This window comes from Diadema setosum, chromosome 1 (genome assembly GCF_964275005.1).
Source record: "Diadema setosum chromosome 1, eeDiaSeto1, whole genome shotgun sequence".
Lineage (NCBI taxonomy): Eukaryota > Metazoa > Echinodermata > Echinoidea > Diadematoida > Diadematidae > Diadema > Diadema setosum.
The window spans coordinates 12859713-12881192 of record NC_092685.1 but is presented as its reverse complement, the minus strand read 5'-3'; the positions used below and the strand labels follow the sequence as shown (position 1 = coordinate 12881192).

General features: G+C 38.3%; 1 protein-coding gene across 1 annotated transcript; it reads right to left on the bottom strand.

Annotated features, from left to right (window-relative positions):
- Positions 1–1241: 1241 nt before the first annotated feature.
- LOC140227053 (organic solute transporter subunit alpha-like) lies at positions 1242–12190 on the bottom strand. Its single transcript, XM_072307489.1, has 7 exons — positions 12052–12190; positions 9891–10048; positions 7750–7823; positions 6658–6819; positions 5139–5262; positions 3413–3665; positions 1242–1928 (listed from the first exon to the last, which is right to left on the bottom strand). Exons 1-7 carry the CDS (start codon positions 12188–12190, stop codon positions 1396–1398), a joined length of 1443 nt encoding a protein of 480 aa, XP_072163590.1. The 3' UTR covers positions 1242–1395.
- Positions 12191–21480: the final 9290 nt, after the last annotated feature.

Here is a 21480-nt window from a genome sequence, read left to right as displayed (position 1 = left end):
CTGCATCGTTCAATATGTTGAATCATCACGGTAACGTTATGCGTTTTTATTCTTAAAGGGGAAGTTCAGTATCACACAAATATATAACCACTGTAAATTATGGCATGCGATGTTATATTGACTCGCGTCATACTGAATCATATCATGCAAAGCCAAAGGTGTGTGATGTAGACTAGGTTCATTATGAAACACGTCCGCGACTTATTAAAGGGACTGTACAGTACTGGTTGAGGTGGGGATTCATATTTTGAACATTCCTAAGTGAGATATAAAAAGCCTCTTATGAAATATGAAAGAGCATGTAATTTTAAGGAGAAATCAACGTTTATTTGATGAAAATTGGTTTTTAAATGGCTGAGATATCCAAAAAAGTGCTAATAATAAAAGGCGACATGCCACAACTTAATTAGGATCTCTTTGTTTCACCTTGTTTTTGGATATCTCAGCCATTTCAAAACCGATTTTCATCGAATAAACTTTTGATACCCCTTAGAACTGCATGCTCTTTGACATCTCATAGAGTGGTTTCTGAATATCTCGCAAAACGTTAAAAGCTCAATCCTCACCTCGACCAGAACTGTACACACCCTTTAATTATATCACATTGCCTTTCCATGAATTTTCAACTCGAGATATCTTTAACGTAGTGTTGCTATTCCAGCACACACTTCGGCTTTCCTAACAAGCTCAGTAAAGGATCAAAACACGTTTGTTGCTTGACAAATTGCACATAACATGTTGACTCGTAACTAATTATTCTGCATCTTGTTAGAGGAATCAATTAAGCATCAAGAATGTCAATCACTGTATACTCGACTGTGGAAAACAATCATCGATAATGGTATAGACGAGACATAGCAGACGAGAAATGATGATACATGAACCAGTGACGGATGATTCCTTTCATTTTCGTAAAAGGGCAAATGATAGGAAAACACTAAAAGCGATAAGAAAGAGACTAGCATGATGATTTAAGTAACGCCTAGCGAAGGAATTCATATAATTATGCTTGAATTGAATCTTGCAATCGAAAAAGAAAGCAACATACCAGCCGAGAAAACAAACAAACAAAAAAATCAATGTGTATATACTTGTTGAATTGTAGAAATATCATACTGAATTGATCAAGAGCATCATGATGGATTGATTTGAATCCGAAATTAGAAAAAGAAAAAGATATGAATATCGAAGGAGACCCAATCTAAAGAACTCGGAAACCCAATTCAATAACAAGAGGATCAGATAATAGGACAGAGAATGATATTTTCATTGTCGATGTCATTATTATGACACACACCTCCTACGAGTCAAATCGCCAGACGGACATAAAATAACGAACAAAATATTATCTTTGGAATACGGAATGTCTGTGTTGCGTCAAAGACACATTCTGTCCTAAACATCAGTTTCACGATCCGACCCGGAACCACTCCAAAGGTGTGACCCGGATTTGACAGAGGAACATTCAACATGTTCTCCGGATGTGTCGCCCTGAGGCAGTCGATTGGCGTGATTCAAAGCCGGCTCAGCGGCTACGTTGTAGTTGAGATCTCCATTCGGCTGGGAAGCAACCACGTGGAGGAACGGTTGTGTCTGCTCGTTTTCGTGCGGCTTCCAAATCGCATTCTGATCGTTATGGGTCGCGATTTTCATTCCTTCACTGCCATTTTGTTTCTGACAGCCGCTGTCCAGACTCAGTTTGTATAGCGACGAGTCGCCTCCTACGACGGGCTTGTTATCGTTCTCGTCACCGAGCGGGATGTGGACGGCGTGGTCGCCGCTTCGGAAGGAACTATTCCCGAGTCGCGAGTAGGAAAGGCGCTCCTCTAGCTGTTCTTGCCCAATGTTTCCCTTTAGACGCCGGTACCACGCAGTGGCGAAAACGTTGAAGAGGAACATTTCAATGATGTTCAGCATGTTGTCAATGTCTGCAGCATTGTCAAAAACAAACGGTACGACAAGAGTGTTATACTAGTACTCTTTCATTGCCCCAGGATAACAATTCGGACGATTCATCACTGTGTTAACTGAGTTTCCCGTGGCCCTGCTGTGCCGAAGTATCGGAGTAGGTATATATCGTGTACCATAGTTTGATAAACTCCTGGGTATATACAGTATATTATGGATAATTAATATGTTTCCACCTTCATATTTCAGAACTCCTAGTTCCTCTACTCTCTACAAGAGAAATTAATATGTGAGGTCAAATGCATTCTTCAGATTATTGACAAAAGTTAAAAGGATCTAAAAAATCCCCAAATACAACATTTTGTGGTTTTCGGAAACTCCTTGACCTCTTAACATTCAACGAGATTCTTCTGATTCTGAGTGATACGAATGTCTTTGTAGGACTCAGAGGGATCTAGCAGTATCTCATTATGTCGTCATGACAAGATTTAGTTGATAGTTCGCAATTGCGAAAGTAAGAATGGTAGACGATGAATACTGATCAAGCACAGTTTCCCTTTGAGCATTTTGAAAGTTCAAAAATTGAGAAGGAAATAGTAGATTAGATTTACTATTCTCCAAAAGAATCCTTATTTTCAAACATTTATTTATCTTCTTTTTTTTTTGGGGGGGGGGGGGAGGGGGAGGGGGAGGGGAGGGGCGACATCGAGGCCCACCTGAGAGAACTTCGAGGCTCACCGGTTAAGAAGAGGGGTACTAGAAAGGTACACAACTAGAAAGGTACAAAGGGAATCTGATAGGCAGTACCGTATGTCCCCCCCAAAAACAAATACAACCAATAACTTTAAAAATAGTAAATCAAACCAAATACAATTTCAGGGTTTTACACTGTAACTTACTACCCACATTTTGCAAAAAAAAAAACAACAACAACAAACAAACAAACAAACAAACATTCGATTTGCTTCTGTGGTCAAAGAGAAATGAGGAATTTTGTAGAGCATGTCAGGAATCCCTTCCTTCCAAGTTCTGTCCATTGTGTTCACGCATGCAGTTCCAAGAAAATCCAAGTGCTAAACTTGGTAGAATCAGACCCATGACCTGTTTTACAACGATCCACATTTCTCTGTGACCACTTAACGAAATTGTATGGGGTTTTCAGCAAAATATAGCTAAGATGTTATATTCTAAGACCCTGAAACGGCATGCAGACGGATTAATCACATTGGAAAGTATCGATGCGAAAATCCCATTGTAATGTTTTTTTTTTTTTTTTTTTTTTTTTTTGGGGGGGGGGGTTGTTGTTGTTTTGTTTTGTTTTGTTTTGTTTTTGTTTTGTTGTTTTTGGGGGGTTGTTTTGTTTTGTTTTTTGTTTTTGTTTTTGTTTTTTGTTTTGTTTTTTTGTTTTGTTCCTGTTTCTGTTTTTGTTTTTGTTTTTTGTTTTGTGGGTTTTTTTTTTTTTTTTTGGGGGGGGGGGGGGGGACATACTGTACAGTATACTCACACAACGCCCTCAGGCCTGGATGGAAAGGCGGCGTGCACGCCACTTTGCCGGTGATGGCGCACAGACCAATGGTGAACGACTGGACGTTGGTGAGGATGAGTGTGAACTGCACGGTGAGGAACTTGGGCGTGAGGTTAAACTCCTTCAGTGGCTCGCGCGACAGCTTGTAGAAAATGATGATGCCATTGAGAGCGAACAGCGTGGAGACAATGTAGATGACGTTGAACCAGAGGTATGTACCGGTGCTGGAAAACTGTCAAGGAATTAAATATATTCCAGATACTATGACTCCCGGACATGGAACAGAGCTGTGAACAATAATGAATAACGTGTTCGTTTATGCATAATTTTTACTCAGCGTCATAAAGATATGGTCTACGTCTACATTCATTTCAGGTGCTATCATAATAATCTGCTGGTAAATTGCACAGAGGTGCCTGTTCCTGCGATGAAGTAGTATCGTAGTTTTAGTCATATTTGAATCTGCAACGATTATTGTACGCTGATGAATCCGATATACGCTCTAAAGAAGGAATGAATTTCATTCAATATGATTAAGCAAACATAGGATCCCGTGTATCTGTCGTTCAAAAGACAAATTAAGCAACTCTGGATGTAACAGAAATACAGGAGACCATCATCATAAGCGAAAGCTTGGCGAGGATAATGGCCTCAGAAATGATTGTCTAAATAATACGACATACTAAGAATAATTATAATATTCAAGTCACCACTCACTGAGTGGCGATAAAGAGAGAGAGAGAGGGGGGGGGGGAAGAATGAGGAGGGAAAAAAAGAAGAAAAAAAGAAGAAGAAAGTGCCCCGGTGCATTGTACAAAATGTGAAGCGTTTGCGTGGAAATGAGTTATGAATACGTGATAATGTTCATGTTTGTTGTGTACGTTCAGTTCGGAGCCCTTACTTTAACTACAGAGTGAATGACCCCAGATAAAAAGCAACATGCTCTAACATTCTGTCACATATTGAGTTAAACATCATTTCTCTAAGCCGTCTTTTGAATAATTTTCAAAAGGTTATCGGGTAAAAATTCCAAATATCAGGGCCATGATGTTTTAAGGATTTTTGTGCCAAAACAATTCTTGAGATGATAATCGGATGAATGGCGAATTGGGTAGGAATCAATGAATTATTGAAAATAGGAATTAGGAAATCATTGAGCACCGACGGTTGGTTGAACGTGTATTTGTGCATAAAAATTGCCGTTTGGAAAGTATGAATCTCATTAATCTTTCAAGGGATCCATTAAGTGGAGGAACAAAAAACAAAAAACAAACAAAAAAAGAATAAGACGAGAGTTGCAAAGAGTGTTTGGACAAAGAGAACTATTTGGTTGTGTTGTTTAGATTTATTGCAAGTAGCCAATTAGGAAATACAAAAGTGTACTTTCAGGAAACTCACGATGGATAATCCGTGGTCTTATCCACTGACCACAACAAGGAATCAGTAACAAAATCGAAACTTGTGATTTATTTCTACCCAACTTGTGATTTATTTCTACCCAAAGTTCTCTGCGTATAAGAGCGCAATAAACCGTGTGATTAATTATAAATCATTCCAACACCTATAACTTTAGCTCAGTGATGGAGCCTACTTTCGTGCATAAAAGAAATCTTCTATTCCAATTAATATCTTTTCCATGCTCGTATCTTCTGGTAAAAGAGAAGGAAATGTTTTGTATGTATGGTGTGTGTCAGAGATCACTCACGTCGCCTGGAATGTAGGTTCCGTTGAGCCACAAAATGGCGCCAAGGAAGTAGAACAAGGGTTTAATGATGGCAATCTGGAGAACCAGCCCTCGAATAGTTTTGACAAACTTTGGAAGTGTATATCTGGTGAAACGAAACAACACAAAACGAATAGAAGAGATAGCAAGGGTTACAGCATGAAAAGGTAAAACACACAAAATGATACTGTGGGTGATGTATCGTGTGTGAGTAATTTTGTACATGTGTGTTCTTTTAAGTCAGTTTATATATCGAATCACTGCTCACTTCATGCATTTCCTTGCACTATTTGGTCCATGCAAGTATGTTTCTATATAAAGCTATAAGGATGTGAAATATTAGAAATAACACCAAATCATTAGAGGTCGAATGCATACCTGCGTATAGTCCGAACAGGAATGGAGCCGCCTGGCTCATATCGGCATACACGGCGTGACATTTAAAGGGGATGGCTAGTAACTGATCAGTGGAAATCAGTGGGAATGTTGGGGGATGATTGTTCCAATCCTCGTGGGATTCATTTAAGAGTACATTATATGTCTATTATTGTGTGAAAATTGTTTGCTTCAGAATGGTCTCATATTCAAGTACATGTAATTTGCAGTTTAATGTTTCAAGGTTAGCATGCCTGTACAGTGACGGGGCATTAAACTGCACATTACTTGAATATGAGACCGTTTTGAAGCAAATAATTTTCACATAACAATAGATATATAATCTACTCTTAAATAAATCCCACAAGAATTGGAACAATCATCCCTAAGCATTCCCACTGATTCTCACTGATCAGTTACTAGCCATCCCCTTTAATTTTGGTTGAGATGGGGCTTCAAGTTTCCAACTTTTTTGTGAGATCATGAAAAACCTCTTATGAAATATGAAAGAGCATACAATTCAGGGGGAAATTCAAAGTTTTTATTTGATGAAAATTGGTTCTGAAATGACTGAGGTATCCAAGAATAAAGAGGTTCCAATAAAAGGTGGGGCCCAGCTTTTATGAGGACACTTTTGTTTTACTTTATTTTCAGCCATTTCAAAAAAGGAATCTTATCAAATTAACTTTGAATGCCTCTTAGAATTGTATGTTCTTCAACATTTCATAAGTGGTTTCTAATCGATCAATTAGTTATATATGAATCTGAATCCCCATTTCAACCAAAACCATACCATCCCTTTAACAATGGCACACGTCTCGTACAAATCGTCATATATTGTGAAGTACTTGAGTACGATTCAAGCAAGAAGAGTCATTGGAAGTTCAAGTCATTTCTTTCAATGTTCATAGTTTTGGTTTTGTTATCAAAAAGTGATTACAGCTCTTGACCACAGTTCTCGTTTGTTTGATGATATTTCACAAAATGCTGGCGGGCAACTCATCGAGTAGTTGAGCAGCACAGGGAAATTCACATTTTCGAACTGTTGCCGATCATCATATATATCATCATGGACCATCTATTATTTCGTCTTTGCCATCAATACCGGTATAATACATCTACTTACTTGTTTACAGGGATCTTTGGAAGACAACATATGCAAAACATGCTCAGAGGTGGTGTCGCGAGGGAAATCTCGGTGCCTTCCAGAGTCTGCAACATCCTCGACCTATCGCCATAGTAACCAGTCAGGAGCATGATGAAATGGACAAGCGCGACGGAAAAGTATCTACAAGACAGAAAAACAATCAAATGAAGTATGATACATTCGACTGAAAGAGTGGACGTTTTTTGCAGTCATTAAAATGAATCAGTCAAGTAATCCAAAGAATATGTTACAGACTGTGACGAAATTGGGCTTCAGTCGAACTTGTTACACACCTTAAGTAAAGTCTGTCTCTTTTTCAGAATGCTCCGGAATAATGCGTTCATGACATTGTACATGATGCTTGTATGCGGATGGAGTTGTCCCATAGAAGGGGTCGGAAGGTAATTTCGTATTCGGTCACTCTACAACACTCTTCCACTCTGCATCCTGCTGGAATTTACGATGACTGAATGATTAATTTGGTGGGACTTTGTCGGAATTCAAACTTAAAAACTTCAATGTCCCTTATTTTTTAAATTCAGTTCCCTTAATTCAATGCCCTTAAAAAGTAATTGACATTTACTGCAAGAGATGCGTTGATATTTCCCTATATTCTGTCATCTATATCCAGGTTTTTGTTTCTATATCAGTAGCATGAACTTGTTCAAGTATAACGGAAAAGTGTATATATATATATAATATCTTACATTAGCTTTTCGATTAACCTTTTTACCTCTAACATTTTGGGGGTTTTTCTTCAGCTATCATCATATTAAATTAACTCTGGTCATTAGTGCATTATTTCAATGTGCGATATTATATTGCTATAAAAAAAGGAATGGTAAGATATTCATGATTTCCTCTAAGACATTTTGACAATATGAACTGTCTCCTTTTCTTGAATTCAAAGCCCTCTGTGTCTTAAATTATTTTTTCTAATTTTCTTCCCTCACACACACTCATTAAAGAAAAAGCACGCACAAATCCCATATCATCTAACATGATTAGCACCGACTGTATGTACATAATCGTACTATAATACTGTCAGTATACATATTTGTATTTACTTACAAATGTGCTGTAAAGCCAGTAATGACCGAGGCTCGGGGAATGATCATACCAAGGAGTGAGGTTATTGAGAATATCTATAAAGCAGAGGAGAAAAACACGAAAATTAATAAAAATCTAGTACACACTGTACTATTAACATCCAGTTAATATTGTTATACCGCATGACATATAAACAAAACATCATTCGAATCTGTTTCCCAGGGCAACTATGCACAACCATTTAGCGTGGAGGGAGCGTACTGGTGTCGCCCTCAATCACAGATCTACAGGGGTTGGTATTTTGAAAAGATTGTATATTTAACGCTATTGATTTGTAAAATTTATTTACAGTGCAATATATATTTTTCTCTATTGAAGCACTGTATAACATAGTTTGACATTGATGTTCACGCCCAGAAACAAAGTGATCGCCTTTGGGTGTTTTACAGTTGTGTTTGTTCCATTGATTTGTCCCATGTGCTTTAGATTGGAATATTGTGGGTCTACGGTATTTCGATAAGCATATTTAGTCTTCTGCTGTCCCCATCAAACATCTATTCTTTGATTTTATCAATGGAATACAAATGCATATATTCATACTTAAATGTCACTGCACACACTATTTACTTTCGCTAACTCATTGAAATGAACTGCACTGATCAACGGGCGGCTCGGGAACCCCAATCGGTATAATTGTAATTTAAGCTATAAGGTTTACGAAGCAGGCTGTATAATTACAAGCGATACTTTTGGGTAGGCCATGATTACTTGTACACTCCTACAATTTTAGTTCCTGTGCATGCGTGATGTTGTCTTATGGCTGGTTGTTATGATGAACGCATCGCAAGATATCTCAAAGCTTATCGAACTTAACGCGATTATAAAGCTTAATGTATTTCTTTTTAACAGACGTTGAATATCACTGAAGTACAGTGTATTTCATTACTGAGAATTGAAGTTCAAGCTCGAAAGAACCACATTTCCCAAAGACCACTTTAGGTCTCATGTTTGGCCATTTTCAAGAAAATAGTCCGAGTAAATTTACGGAAGTGGTAATATGTTTGATTCTCAAGCGCCCAAGAAACAGTTGAGAAATGAATACTCAGCCGAAGAGGTTCCCTTTGAGTTATGTCCTTTATATCAGGTACAAGCACTATTCTTTGATCATAAGAGCAAAATTCATAGTCATCATGGCAACTGAGGTGTTTACAAATGAATGTTTCAGGAAGTACCATTTTCCTTTATAGCACTTTGTGTGGTACTGGGACGAGGTGCGTCTAACCAACTTTAGTGACTCATTGCAGCGTTATGGCATGAACCGTGCAACCAGCGGGTGGTTTCCTAATAAAATGGGTTTCGAAGACTGCTATGGGAATGTCGAAAGAACCAGCTGCATTTACGACCACTTCGATGGCTCACTTGATTAATTCAGAACAAATAAATGAACAAGTCTTTATCGTTGCCAAAGTGGCCCTAAAGTTCTCATGCTTGCACAAGAAAGCAACGGGCTTTGACTGAAATGGTTTGGACTCTGCGAGATAATGTGTGTGCATATGCGTGTGTATGCACATGAGGTTTTTAACAGTGGCTGACTGAGAAAATAAATTATGGTTTATCTGTTCAGTGACATTTTGAATGACAGGTGTATAAATGAACAAAATCATGGACTCTAGCAAGAACAAGACGAGCAACAGACACGTATTTGTTGTACATAATAACTACTAGTATGTGTAGAGTAATGACAAGGCGAGTTAACTCAGTATCTTGTAAACCATGTGCAAACGAACTACAATTTAAACAAAAAATATTGCTATAGTAAGTGCTTTTGTCACATATACATGTAATATGAACTGTTCTGCGATAAAACGGTTGGAGATGAAATCTACCCTAAATATGAATAAAATCATAAAATCATAATCAACTCATTCATTTGAACATACATAAAAACTTGTCAAGAAATGTTTTCCGAAAAATGTGATATTTCAATATGTCATATCTTCCTTATTTCTTTTCCGATATTTGTCATTTTTGTATCGTTCTGTAGGGGATATTTTTCTCTTTCTTTTCAGGTTGATTTATTTGTGGGGTGGATTTCCTCTTTAAGGGTACAACTTAAAATGTTTGGATGCCCGTCCGCTCGAGATGGAGAATGTTCCACTCACAGGATAAATGCCCATCACCATGGAGAGCTGGATTTTCCTCCTACTCGGGATCTTACGGCACACGAACCAGAGTGTCTCAAGGTAGATACCCACTGTGAAGACTGTGAGGGCGATGGCTGACCCGAGGACGGCAAGGAACTTGGGACTCCCTCCCAAGGCTGGACAGAGAGAATGGAAAATATGAATATATTATATAAAAATAAATGATATATGAATATATGATATATGACTACTAGTATATGATATAAACACATGAAATATATGAATAGAAAATAAATAATGACATTATTGATGATAATGGGTTTATTCTATCTAGAGTTATAGCCTCTTCAGTGATTCCACTGCTGTACCAGAGGGTCGTGCCTTTATTACCGTATCCATGCATTTGTCGGTTACAAATATTGAATAACCTAGGTCATGAAGGTCAAGAGGGACATAGACGGCAAAACATGTTGGCCAAGGGTCAACGCACCATGTGGGGATTCGAACTGAGGATCTGCTTCAAGATCAAGAGTCTTACCCGCCAGTAATGGAATGGGAGTAGCAACAGGAACACTGGTATTGACGAGAGGTTTACTTTTAACATGAAATCTCTGCTATGACACTCAACTTGTTTTACGCACTAACTGCAATATCCACGATATTGGAGACATAGTGAGGCGAATACTACTGTATTTTTAATTTTGTTTTTGTTTTTGTTTTGCTTTGAGTTTCTACGTAGGCCTCGACCCTCCACCTCTATTTCTGGTGTTAGTATGTAAAGCGAATTGCTAACTATGTTATGTTCAATAGTAAGTAATGATAAAGTCTCTTTCTCAAACTGATTGGTTTGATGTAATCACAGCCCTTGTCATGAAGTAGGCCTACAGAATATCAAAATACTTACTTTCAGTCTTAAAGAAAGTTATTTTGATCCTTCTCTTATTCCTACGCCCTCAAAACGACATTATTATTGACGTTGACTGAAAAGGACTCAAGTATTTTCTTTTTCAGATCAGAAATATGAATATGATTTTACGTCAGATGACAGGTGGCAGGTGAAGATTACATAACGGTGTGATTTTTGTTTCAGTTTTAAAGGCGTTTGGAGAAGTGTTTTGAAATTCAGTGAATGGAAAAAAAATAGAAATCACTGATAATATTTCTCGGGTTTGTCTTTTTTTTTCTGTGAAAATATCTTTGCACGACCACCATGAAGTTCAATTGTTGGTTTTTTTTTTCCCTGAGTTTCCTCTGTATACAAATATGTATCTTTGCAGGGAGGTGAGATCTCATCCCACCTCCCTGATCCTTGTGTGTCTTTTTTATTGTATACTGCTGAAATGAAGGTGAATAAAACTGAACTGAACTGAACTGAACTGAACTGAATTGAAGACCTTGTGTAGCAATTTGCCTAGGCAATGTATCAATGATGTTGTTGTTGTTTTTTTGTTGTTGCAAACTTATCAAAGGTGCAATGCATGAGCCCTATTCGGTCCTCTCACTTTTTTCCTTTTGCTGTCCAATCTTAGTGGAATAGGGTAGCATGCTTTTAATCAATAAAAACTGAAGCGTGACTTTTTCATTATTTATGTCTTTTAAATACAATGGAAAATCAAGAGGTAATGGAATTTTGACACATCTCATATCAATTGTCAGTGCACGGTAGCAATAAAAAAGATAATAATGAAGTGTTCATTTTGCAGAATCAAAGTTCTTGGGTGATGAGAGCCATAAAATCGACATTTTCTTGAGTGGACACTGCGTTTGAAGGCGCCACAGGATATTAGATTTTCGCTCAGTAAACAGAGAATACCGTGATTAATCTACGTCCCAGAAATCCATAAAGGAGTGTGCGGTAATGGGGTATCTCTTTCTCACCCATTTTTTCTCTTTCTCTCCGTTATGGTGGGAAGTTAAGAAGTTGATTGGAAATTGCATACAGGGGACTATCTGCTCCATGCACAAATTGACTCAGAGCAAGGAGGTACCCCTGGTACATCCGTGCTCAAACGGATAGTGTGGAGGAAATTACGGACATCACAGTGCAAGTTTCATCAAACTTGATATCATGTAAGCAATTTTGCAAGCAAGAGTTTCGGTCGGAACGGTTTAATGTAGTGGTCCTGGAAGAGGTAACTTGGGTTTAGGAACGATAAATATTAAACTTGGCTGAGCTTACTTGCTAAAAGTTCTGATGTCGTCGGGTCGATGAGAATTGGCCAGCAAGCGGGAAGGACCGGACCCATTGTCGCGTTTGAAATGTTCGCGGGGTGAACCTCTTCGTACGAAGTCATAACCATGGTCGTTTCCGCCATCATCGTCGTCTTGGAATTTCCTGAAAGAAATAATGATAATATAAACGATGTTAGGAAACGGAGATACTTCGAATAAGTTGACGACAACTACATCTTTGATATCTCTGTATTTCTTTTTTTTTTCTTCTCATGAATGGTCGATGCTGTTGTCATAGATTACATGACCTATACCCCCATCTCACCTCATATACTGGAAAATACCAAATAAAGACAATGACAGTTCTTCACTGAGAGTATGATATGGCGCATGAAGAAAATGCTCATCTAAGGATGAAGGGAATAGGTAGAACAGCGGACAGGATATGCCCTTGCAGAAAGAGGAAACTAAAGAGAAAAATTCTGCAAGCAACGGCAAAGTGAGATGGTCATTAAAATTCACTCCGCAGAAAAAAACAGATGGCCTATTAACGAAGTGCTATATTGAAACCTTTCAAATAGACCTTTTAGAAATTCGATGTTAAACATAGTAATCAAAGCAATACAGATTCAGTTAAACCTATTTTCGATCAAGACACAAAGTAAGTATGCTTAGCATGGGACATCAGTGATCGATTAGCGTAAGGGAAGACAATCGATCTAGGCTTTTAAAGAAGATTGCCCGAGGAGACATCGCTAAACATGATAATTGAAACTAGCAGTCCATCGCGTGTGCCGATCCCTCTACCTGCTTCGCCGCATTTGTCTTTAAAGGGATGGTACAGAATTGGTAGAGAACTTGGCTTTTATCTTTTTGCAAGATACCAAGAAAACACTTATGATATAGCACAGAACATACCATTTTAAGAGGAATTCAAAGTTTATTTGATGAAAATCGGGTTTGGAGTGACTGAAACGTCCAAAAACAAAGTAAAACAAAGCGATCGTAATAAAGTGTGGGTCCCACACTTTATTAGAATCGCACTTTTTTGAATATCTCAGCCATTTCAAAACCAATTTTCATCAAATAAATGTTGAATTCCTCCTAGAATTACATGCTTTTTCATACACATATATTTCATAAGAGGTTTCTCATTATCTCACCAAAAAAAAAAATGTTAGAAACCTGAAATTAGGTCTCAACCAAAACTGTACAATCCCTTTAAAGGAGGACATTCGCAAAATGAGACTCGGTCAATGATGATGCCTGGTACCTGTGGGTCCCGCGGAGTGAAGAACCAATGTACTTACTTTGCACGCAAGTCCTAGTGTTAGTTGTCAGCTCTCTTTTATGTACACTGTAGACGTACACGACATATCGATACAGCTCGACTATTTGGCACCTTGCTAATAAAGCTTGTTGCTAGGTATGACCAAACTGGTTAGATCATCTTGATTAGATGAGTTGTCCACTCTGGGCTCCCCGCAGATTTTCCCTGGTTGATACTGATCGTCCAGTTGTCTCCTTGTTATTAACACACTGACGAAGCCTCACTGGACGCGCAGCATTCTCTGACTGAGATCTGGACGAGTGTGTATTAATGGTTCCTGTCATCAGGTTACTTTCAAAGCGTAATTTATAACACTGTATCAACTGCCATAGGTTTTGATGTCGCTTCTGTGCGCCGTTAAGTATATCGCTTCTGTGGACTTCATATATTATTATGTCAAACTGCATCGCCATAGTTACTGGAGTGCGACATGGCCACGTGATTTCACCTCCATATCATGCACACTCATTACCGGAAGCGATAATATGTGCTAACTTCAACAAGCTCAGTGACAAAAGCATATCGCTACTGCACTGCAAAAAGTCCGGTGTTAAATATGAAACACCGAGCTGGTGTTAAATTTCCGGTGCTCATTCATGGTGTTAGATTAACACCTCCGGGTGTCATTTCAAAATTTAAAATTGTTTTTTTTTTTTTGAATAGTTTCTTAGTTATTGCACTTCTTGTTAATTTTGAACTTCAACAAGACGATAAAGAATTTTCCGATAAAGTACTTGATTTTTGAAAAAAATCTGTAAATATATTTACACCACAGTAACACCAGTTGGTGTGGTCCCCTATTGAAGCTGGACGGGTGTTATACCATTGAAATTAACACCACCAATATCAAATCAACACCATGCGGTGTCATTATTAAATTAAAGCGCAGTGTCAAAAATATCACCAGCCACAGTGTCAAATTAACACCACGAAGTGCCAGGCGAACACTTTTTAACACCGTCACAATACATTTCTACACCTGTGGGTGTCGTCCTCTATTGAAGTTTGATCGGTGTTAGATTTAACACCGATGTTTTTACAGTGTGGTATGATATCACGTTCATAAGGCGACACTGCGCGTTTAACGTGGCGCCACTTAGCTCAACTAGCAAAAGAGACAAATAAAATTCTTCAGGATAACAGAGTAGAAGAGATGAGAGCTAAATTGATTATTTGAGGAGAAGTAGTCTTGCTCTGAGCAAATTCGCGGGAGGCCAAACTCCTGATCAGCGGCGAGAAGAGATGAAGTGAGTAAAGATGACTCCCGAGGGTACAGAGCGCCGTCCATCGAGGGAAGAGGACCCCCAACATCACATTCTCGTCTTCATCAATCACTCGAGAGAAATGCAAACACGCCACGTACTCTCGCTGTCTCTCTGACTCCAAACATTCCCAACCTCAATTCTTCCTTCACAATCATTTCCTCGTCTTTCTCTCTTTCTATCTCTGTCAATTTCTCTTCCTTTCTCTACCTCATACACATGCACTCAAACACACACACACACACACATTCATACAAACATGCACACATTTTATTGTCATGAAAACAGATGAATTCATACAGATTATAGGTGATAACGACACCAAACAACAATGACAGAACGAAGACAAAGACGTGAAGTAAGATTTTATGGTGGGGCATGAGAAATGTGCAAGATGACAGGATGAATACGATAACAATGATACTGGTAACAGTAAAACGAAGATGAACCTTGACAAAGACTAAAAAGACGGCAGTGGATTTGGAAGTAGGTCTAATCTTCTCTTACCATTTTCTCGTTTAAAGATACTATAACTCGCATCTGGGCAATTACCCCGAGGACAATATTACCCCCGGCTAAATACTGGTTAGTGGTAACGTCAGAGTAAAGATTAGGGTTCTAGGGTTAAGCTTAGGGTTAGAGTTTGGGTTAGGGTTAGGATTAGGTTCAGGATTAGGATTAGGGTTAGGGTCTAGGGGAAAGGTCCGGGATAATTGCCCAGGGGGTAATTGCCCTTGACCCACTGTAACTATCTCCTTTAGGATGCGACTGACGATATTTCATGACAATTATGGTAGTAGAAAGCAAGAAGGAGAAGCGGAAGGAAAAAAATCAAACATGAACTGGAGGAAGGAAAAAGTAGATGCGGTGAGGCAGAGACTAAAAACAAAAGAGACAGACAACACAAAAAAGTGAGAGAGAAAAAGGAGGGGAGGGCACATTTACCTTTTATTTTCATCCCTGATGCTTTATCATCGGTCCCATTAACCGATTTGAAGGTGATGTATTCTGATGTACATTAGGCGGAATCGGAAACAACGACAAAACTTATTTTGATCACTCACATTCAAATTGAACTTGACATAAGTCGGAGGAAGAAGAGTCGAAACAGGGTTCAAAGAAAACAGAAAGGCAGCATCACAATGGTAACGAGGTAACGAAGAATAATGATGCTCTTAACTTACCCCCTTTCAACATATCCAGCCCTCCTTAAAACATTTCAACTAGCCCCGATCTGCCAAGCACTTCCATCACAAATGCACAGCCAAAAGAATTCAATCTATCACTACTGTTTACAATAACAGAACATCAGCATTCCAACCGATGGAATGCGGTGAGTTGAGTGAAATGCACAACGAGCTGCACACCAGGTAGTTGTCACGGAGGGTATTATTCTTTTTCTCAGTGCAAGCTTTGACAGTTCTCACTTTCAAAGTTTACGCAAATAAACCTATCCATCGAATCAATAAGGCTGTAATGGACACGGGCAAAAGTAAGATTATTATTTCATTATGATATCACCGTGTTATCATCGAAATCACTAACAATCGACAACCTCTTTCACAAGTTAAGTGCTCGCAAGAGACCCGCCTGTCCGTGTGTGTGTAACAGTTTGTGAAAATAAGCATGTATGACGTCACGCCAGCCATCGCACGTTCTTTTACCTCACAAATTAAACCTTCTCACCTAGCTGATAAAGGGAATGAGACTTGGCTACAGCATGCAAGTGACGCTGGCAACCAAACCCTTCACTGCAGTACGCCTTTAGTTTGTCAGTTAGCTTAGGCCCTTAATTGCTTAAAGTGGGTCAAAGAAATGGTGACTGATTTGGTTTAATATAAGTCATCTTTAATAACCTTTCAGTTTCAGTGGACAATCAAGTATCGATTAAAGCTTTAAACTCCGATACATTTTGAAAGGAAAACAAACGGACATCAGATACAAATGTACAATCACAACAGGCAGTCCGCACAAGTTATACATGTAGTATACAACGAAAATACACAGTGAGATGATAGAGTATCGAACAAATATCCACGTATTGCAATAACCACCTCATCTTATCCACGATGTGTATAATCACGGAGGTATATTATCTTGACCCAGACTATAGCGCACTTATGACATTGACATATACAGTCACAGAAATACAAAGTACACTGTAATGTCATTGGTGTTGATTTCCGATCTCTCCCCTGGCAATATTATTTTTCTCAGACAATGGCGATAAAGATCACTCTGATAGTATACTATTAGGTAACCATAGTCATGAAGTTCATTTTGGGAGGCTGTTTGGTGACAGCATGTCTCGATTTGCTGCATAAGCTAGAGAGAACATTGTGAGCATGGTACATTTATAATAGTTATGTAGTCGCATGTCTTCAAAGGGTATAGCATCAGACTCAACGGCATGATGCCATATCATTTGCTCATAATCATTGACATGTAAGCTTACTATACATTGTATGATATGCATCTATTGCACTGATGTATAATACACTCAGCAAAAAAAGAAAGTAAACACTTTTTCGTGGTCATATTTTTCATTGAAGATTTTTATGAAAAGCAATGTATTATATACCATAATAAAGGTAATTTAATTGGCTATTAAGCTAATAGTTTTATTAAAAAGAAAACTTCACGCATGGGTGAGGACATTCGTTTTCGTCCTCCAAGGCACAAAATTAAAAATTGCAAATCTTGACATGTTTGTTGACATTGACAACAAAAGACCAGTTGAACACAATGAGAGAAATGAATGAAATAGGTAAAATAAGTTTTGTCCTCTTTATTTCTTTATGACCTCTAAGAAAAACAAAGTGGGAACCGTAAGGGGAAAATAAGAATTTTCTGTCAAGTCAAACTTCAAATGACAAAGGGAATAGTAAGCATAAAGATGATTCAATGACCAGAATTATTGTATTTATTTCTTTTAATCTAGTAATTTAAAATCCATTTGACAATTTCAAGAACCAAACATTTACAATTTCCTAATTTGAACCCCCCCCCCCCCAAAAAAAAAAAACAAAAACAATTTCTACCATTTTGGTCAATGATTACTTCTTCTCTTATTTAATTTGAATTTAGATTTGACATAAGATGCTTTATTTTGCTCCATTATTTTCAGCCTTCATTGGTCTTTTGGGCTTTAAAGATATCGTAGAGATCAAAGGTTTATTTTTGCAACTTAATTCATGTTTCTTTTTGTGCGAAATTTGTTGTTTGTTCTTATTGTTCTATGGAGGAGCACATACGCATGAATGACAACTTGTTCAGTTTTGCAAGTTTTACTTTTGTGCTCTAGAAGAGAAAAACAATGGTGTTCACTCATGCATAAAGTTTCCCTTTTTGTTGACCTACCAGCCTGATAGCCAAATAAATTACCTTCAATGTGGTATATAATACATTAGCTTTCAGCTAAATATTCTATGAGAAATCTAAACTTGAAAAAGTGTTTACTTTCTTTTTTTGCTGAGTGTATATTCCCATACTTTCGGGACGAGGGCACATGGGGTATAACTATAGGAGTTCATGAATACATAAATGACCACAAATAAATATTTCCTTTATCTTACATCTTCTCTGATATCCTCATATCTCTGTTATGTCTTTTCACTCCCTGTCCTTCATAACACTAGCCTTTTATTACCATTATTTATAGCACATTATGCGATATGCCTGATGACAAATGAGTGCAAATGTGGCCCACCGTGTCTTTGCCAACACGACCCTATTCCCGACAGTGCAAACAGCATAAGAGCTTTATACATTTTTTTCTCAATATGCACGATTAGAGGACGATTATCCATTGATAAACTACTAGAGCGCTACATTGTATACATCATACTTCCTTCCCAACTCAGTTCCTTTAGATTTCATCCAAAAAATGACGGCAGCACACGTACAGTGAGCTTGATTTACCGACATGTTTTGCTTTGCAGGCGCAGAAGTGGCGTGAGTCTATTTTTTGGTGGAGACCTCATCACCTACAGCATTTTGTGGTGATATTTTGCATCATGTGGTAGATACTTTATTTTCGCACAGGATGAAGACAGGAAAATAAATACGTTCTACTTTTCCTCACATGAGACTTGTGAAACAGGTGGACTACAATTGACATGTAATAAAATTCATATCAATTATAGATTAATATTATTGACCGTCAAAACGAAAACTTGAGAAATCAAATCAATTCATTTTCCTTTTCAATTCAATTATCATCTTTACATCATAAAGATGTATCATTTGTGTATTATAAAGTATATAATTATGTATCATAAAGATGCACGTATATATGGCCACGGAGCAAATTCTGTGAAAGATGTAGGCCTGCCTGAACGGCAACATTTATCATAACTGCATGGCACTGACTGGTATTATCGAAAGCGAACGTGCGTAATGTTTGCTTCTGAAACAAACGAAACCCACTGCACCATACATACTACTGTAATACGGAAACAGTGCCTTTCTCCTCCAGACAGAATGATGAAATAAATTATAATCGATTTTTCTCCCTGGACGAGTGGTGGGGGGAGGGGGGGGGGGTCATCGAGAAACGGAAATACGGTGCAAGCAGCCTACAGCAGGAGGACGATATCGAATTGCCAGTTGACGTGTTGTGGAGAATAGTACACAAATCATCCATCAAGCGTCGACTGCTTTAACGTGTTGTAGAGCTAGTTAAACTTGAGTAAAACAGGCTTGGAAGCAAACGTGTGTGCATGTGTATGCACGAGTGTGTGTGTATGTATGTGACTTTAGCATATCCTTAGCACAATCCTACTATTGACGTTGCTGACTTTTTACGCTGATACTCCATGGCCAAAGACTGGCTTTGAAAGTCTCTCCTTTCCCATTCTGTGATTGTCTCAAGTCTCATCGTACTTACGTCAGAGGGAGATTACTTAAAGTGTGAAATAATTATGATAAAGTTTTTCTTTGATTGTGAGAAGTACGTTCTTTGGGGAAAAAAAAAAGCCCACGACTAATTATGCTGAACAAAATCGTTGCGTCCTATTTTAAGAAAACACTGCAAATATGCATTGTTTGTCTGGTCGTTTGCTTAAATGCAGAGAATTAATCAAGCAAATTATTATGTCTATTCGTACTTATGATGAATATTTTCAATGTGTGTATGTGTGTGCAAATTTGAGAGAGAGAGAGAGAGAGAGAGAGAGAGAGAGAGAGAAAAGAAATCGACAGGCTACAGCCGAAAGCATGAATTTGATATTGACACTTTCCTCGACGGTAAGTGAAAAATAAAGTATTTTTCAAGAAACCCCCCCCCCTCAAAAAAAAGTCATGGTATATGCTAAAAAGAGAAAAGGTATAGCAACAACTAAAACACGCACTTATTGGACATGAAATGGACATACGGTGCAATGAGTGCTTCTGCAAACATTTATGTGCGTCAGTGTGCTGTATAATTATGTGCGTTTATATTGTGCGAAGGTCATGAACTTGCTTGTGTGCTCTGACGGTGTTGTCGTTTCGTCAGAATGACAGCAACCTGTAGGTTAGTTTGTCGAAATTTAAGGGAAAATGTAAAGAAAAACAACAACAAACAAACAACAACAACAACAACAACAACAACAACAAAGATCCCACCATTGACGTATAGGCATTAGTGGTACAATATGTTGACATGAAAAGAAGATGTGTTTCTTCAAGGTAGAGCAAGATTCCTAAAGTAACTTTTACGCACCTCTGCTGCACCCTATGCAATACTGCCAGTTTAACAACAAAGCTTAGGTTATCACTGTTATCAGGAATTGACGTCTATTGGAGTATTCAGAGAATGTTGACAGTGTTTAAACACCTTGACGCAGACCTTCAGGCACTTGTTGGTTTGTTTTAGGAGCGCTTGCATGGTGCCATAAATATCTCCGTATTCACGCAAACATGAGATATAAATAAAAGTGCGAAATGTTGAAGGATGACGGTGATGATGACGATGATGATGATGATGATCGCTTCTTCTCATGACTCTTGATCTAGAATGCCTCAACTCCAACTGTTCAGTCAATATATCATTATGATGTGGGGATATTTGATTTCCATTATCCCGAGTCAAGGATTAGGTACATTGTTGGGAAGGCGTAGCTTGGAAGAGGTCAGTCATGAAGCATGAAAAAAACCTGGAAACGCATAATTCATTTTGGTTAAAGGACGGTAATTTTCAGAGTTTTATAGATTTGAGAATTTGAGAATTGCATGGATGTGATCCTCCATCACTCCTCACAGTTCATTCAAGCCATCTATACCACCTGCTGGAATACGGCTCCTGCCACTGATTGAATTGAAAAGATGAGCTCATTGCATATTGCAATTCACAGACCCGAAGTGGAGGGATTTCACACTGTAAGACAGACCAGGCAATGCTCACAACTTATAGTTTTGCGATCTATCAATATTGACGGTGGTTAATTCATTTTGCATCAGAACTCCATCGAGATTTGGGAAAGCTCACTGATGGACTGCAATAATGCAACATTTTGAAAACTATATCCTGGACTGCTGGGAATTATGTTGACTCTATGTGTGCAATGAGTGCCGATCGGAACAGAAAAATCCCATGGCGTTATTGTACACTCTATCCAAAGTCCGCGGCACAGAAAGGGTTAAAACACTGTTGCAGAGTGGCTGAGGTTCTTTGCATCATAATACAGTGTGTTCAAAGCTATAGACTCCTGAGTTTGAACCCTATACCGTGTTTCATTTTTTTTTTGGACAATGGGTGTTCGTCACGAGTTCGACACCCACAATCATACAGCCCACGAGTAATACATCCCAAGAGTAATACAGCCCATGAGTCATACAGCCAACGAGACTTTAGAGTATTCGA

Coding starts and splice junctions, on each gene's coding strand:
- LOC140227053 (XM_072307489.1), bottom strand. CDS start 12,190: ATGATGGCGGAAACGACCATGGTTATGACTTCGTACGAAGAGGTTCAC. Junction 7,824..9,890: donor TGGTGATGGGCATTTATCCT/GTGAGTGGAACA, acceptor TCTGCTTTATAG/ATATTCTCAATAACCTCACT. Junction 5,263..6,657: donor CCAAAGATCCCTGTAAACAA/GTAAGTAGATGT, acceptor TCGTTTCACCAG/ATATACACTTCCAAAGTTTG.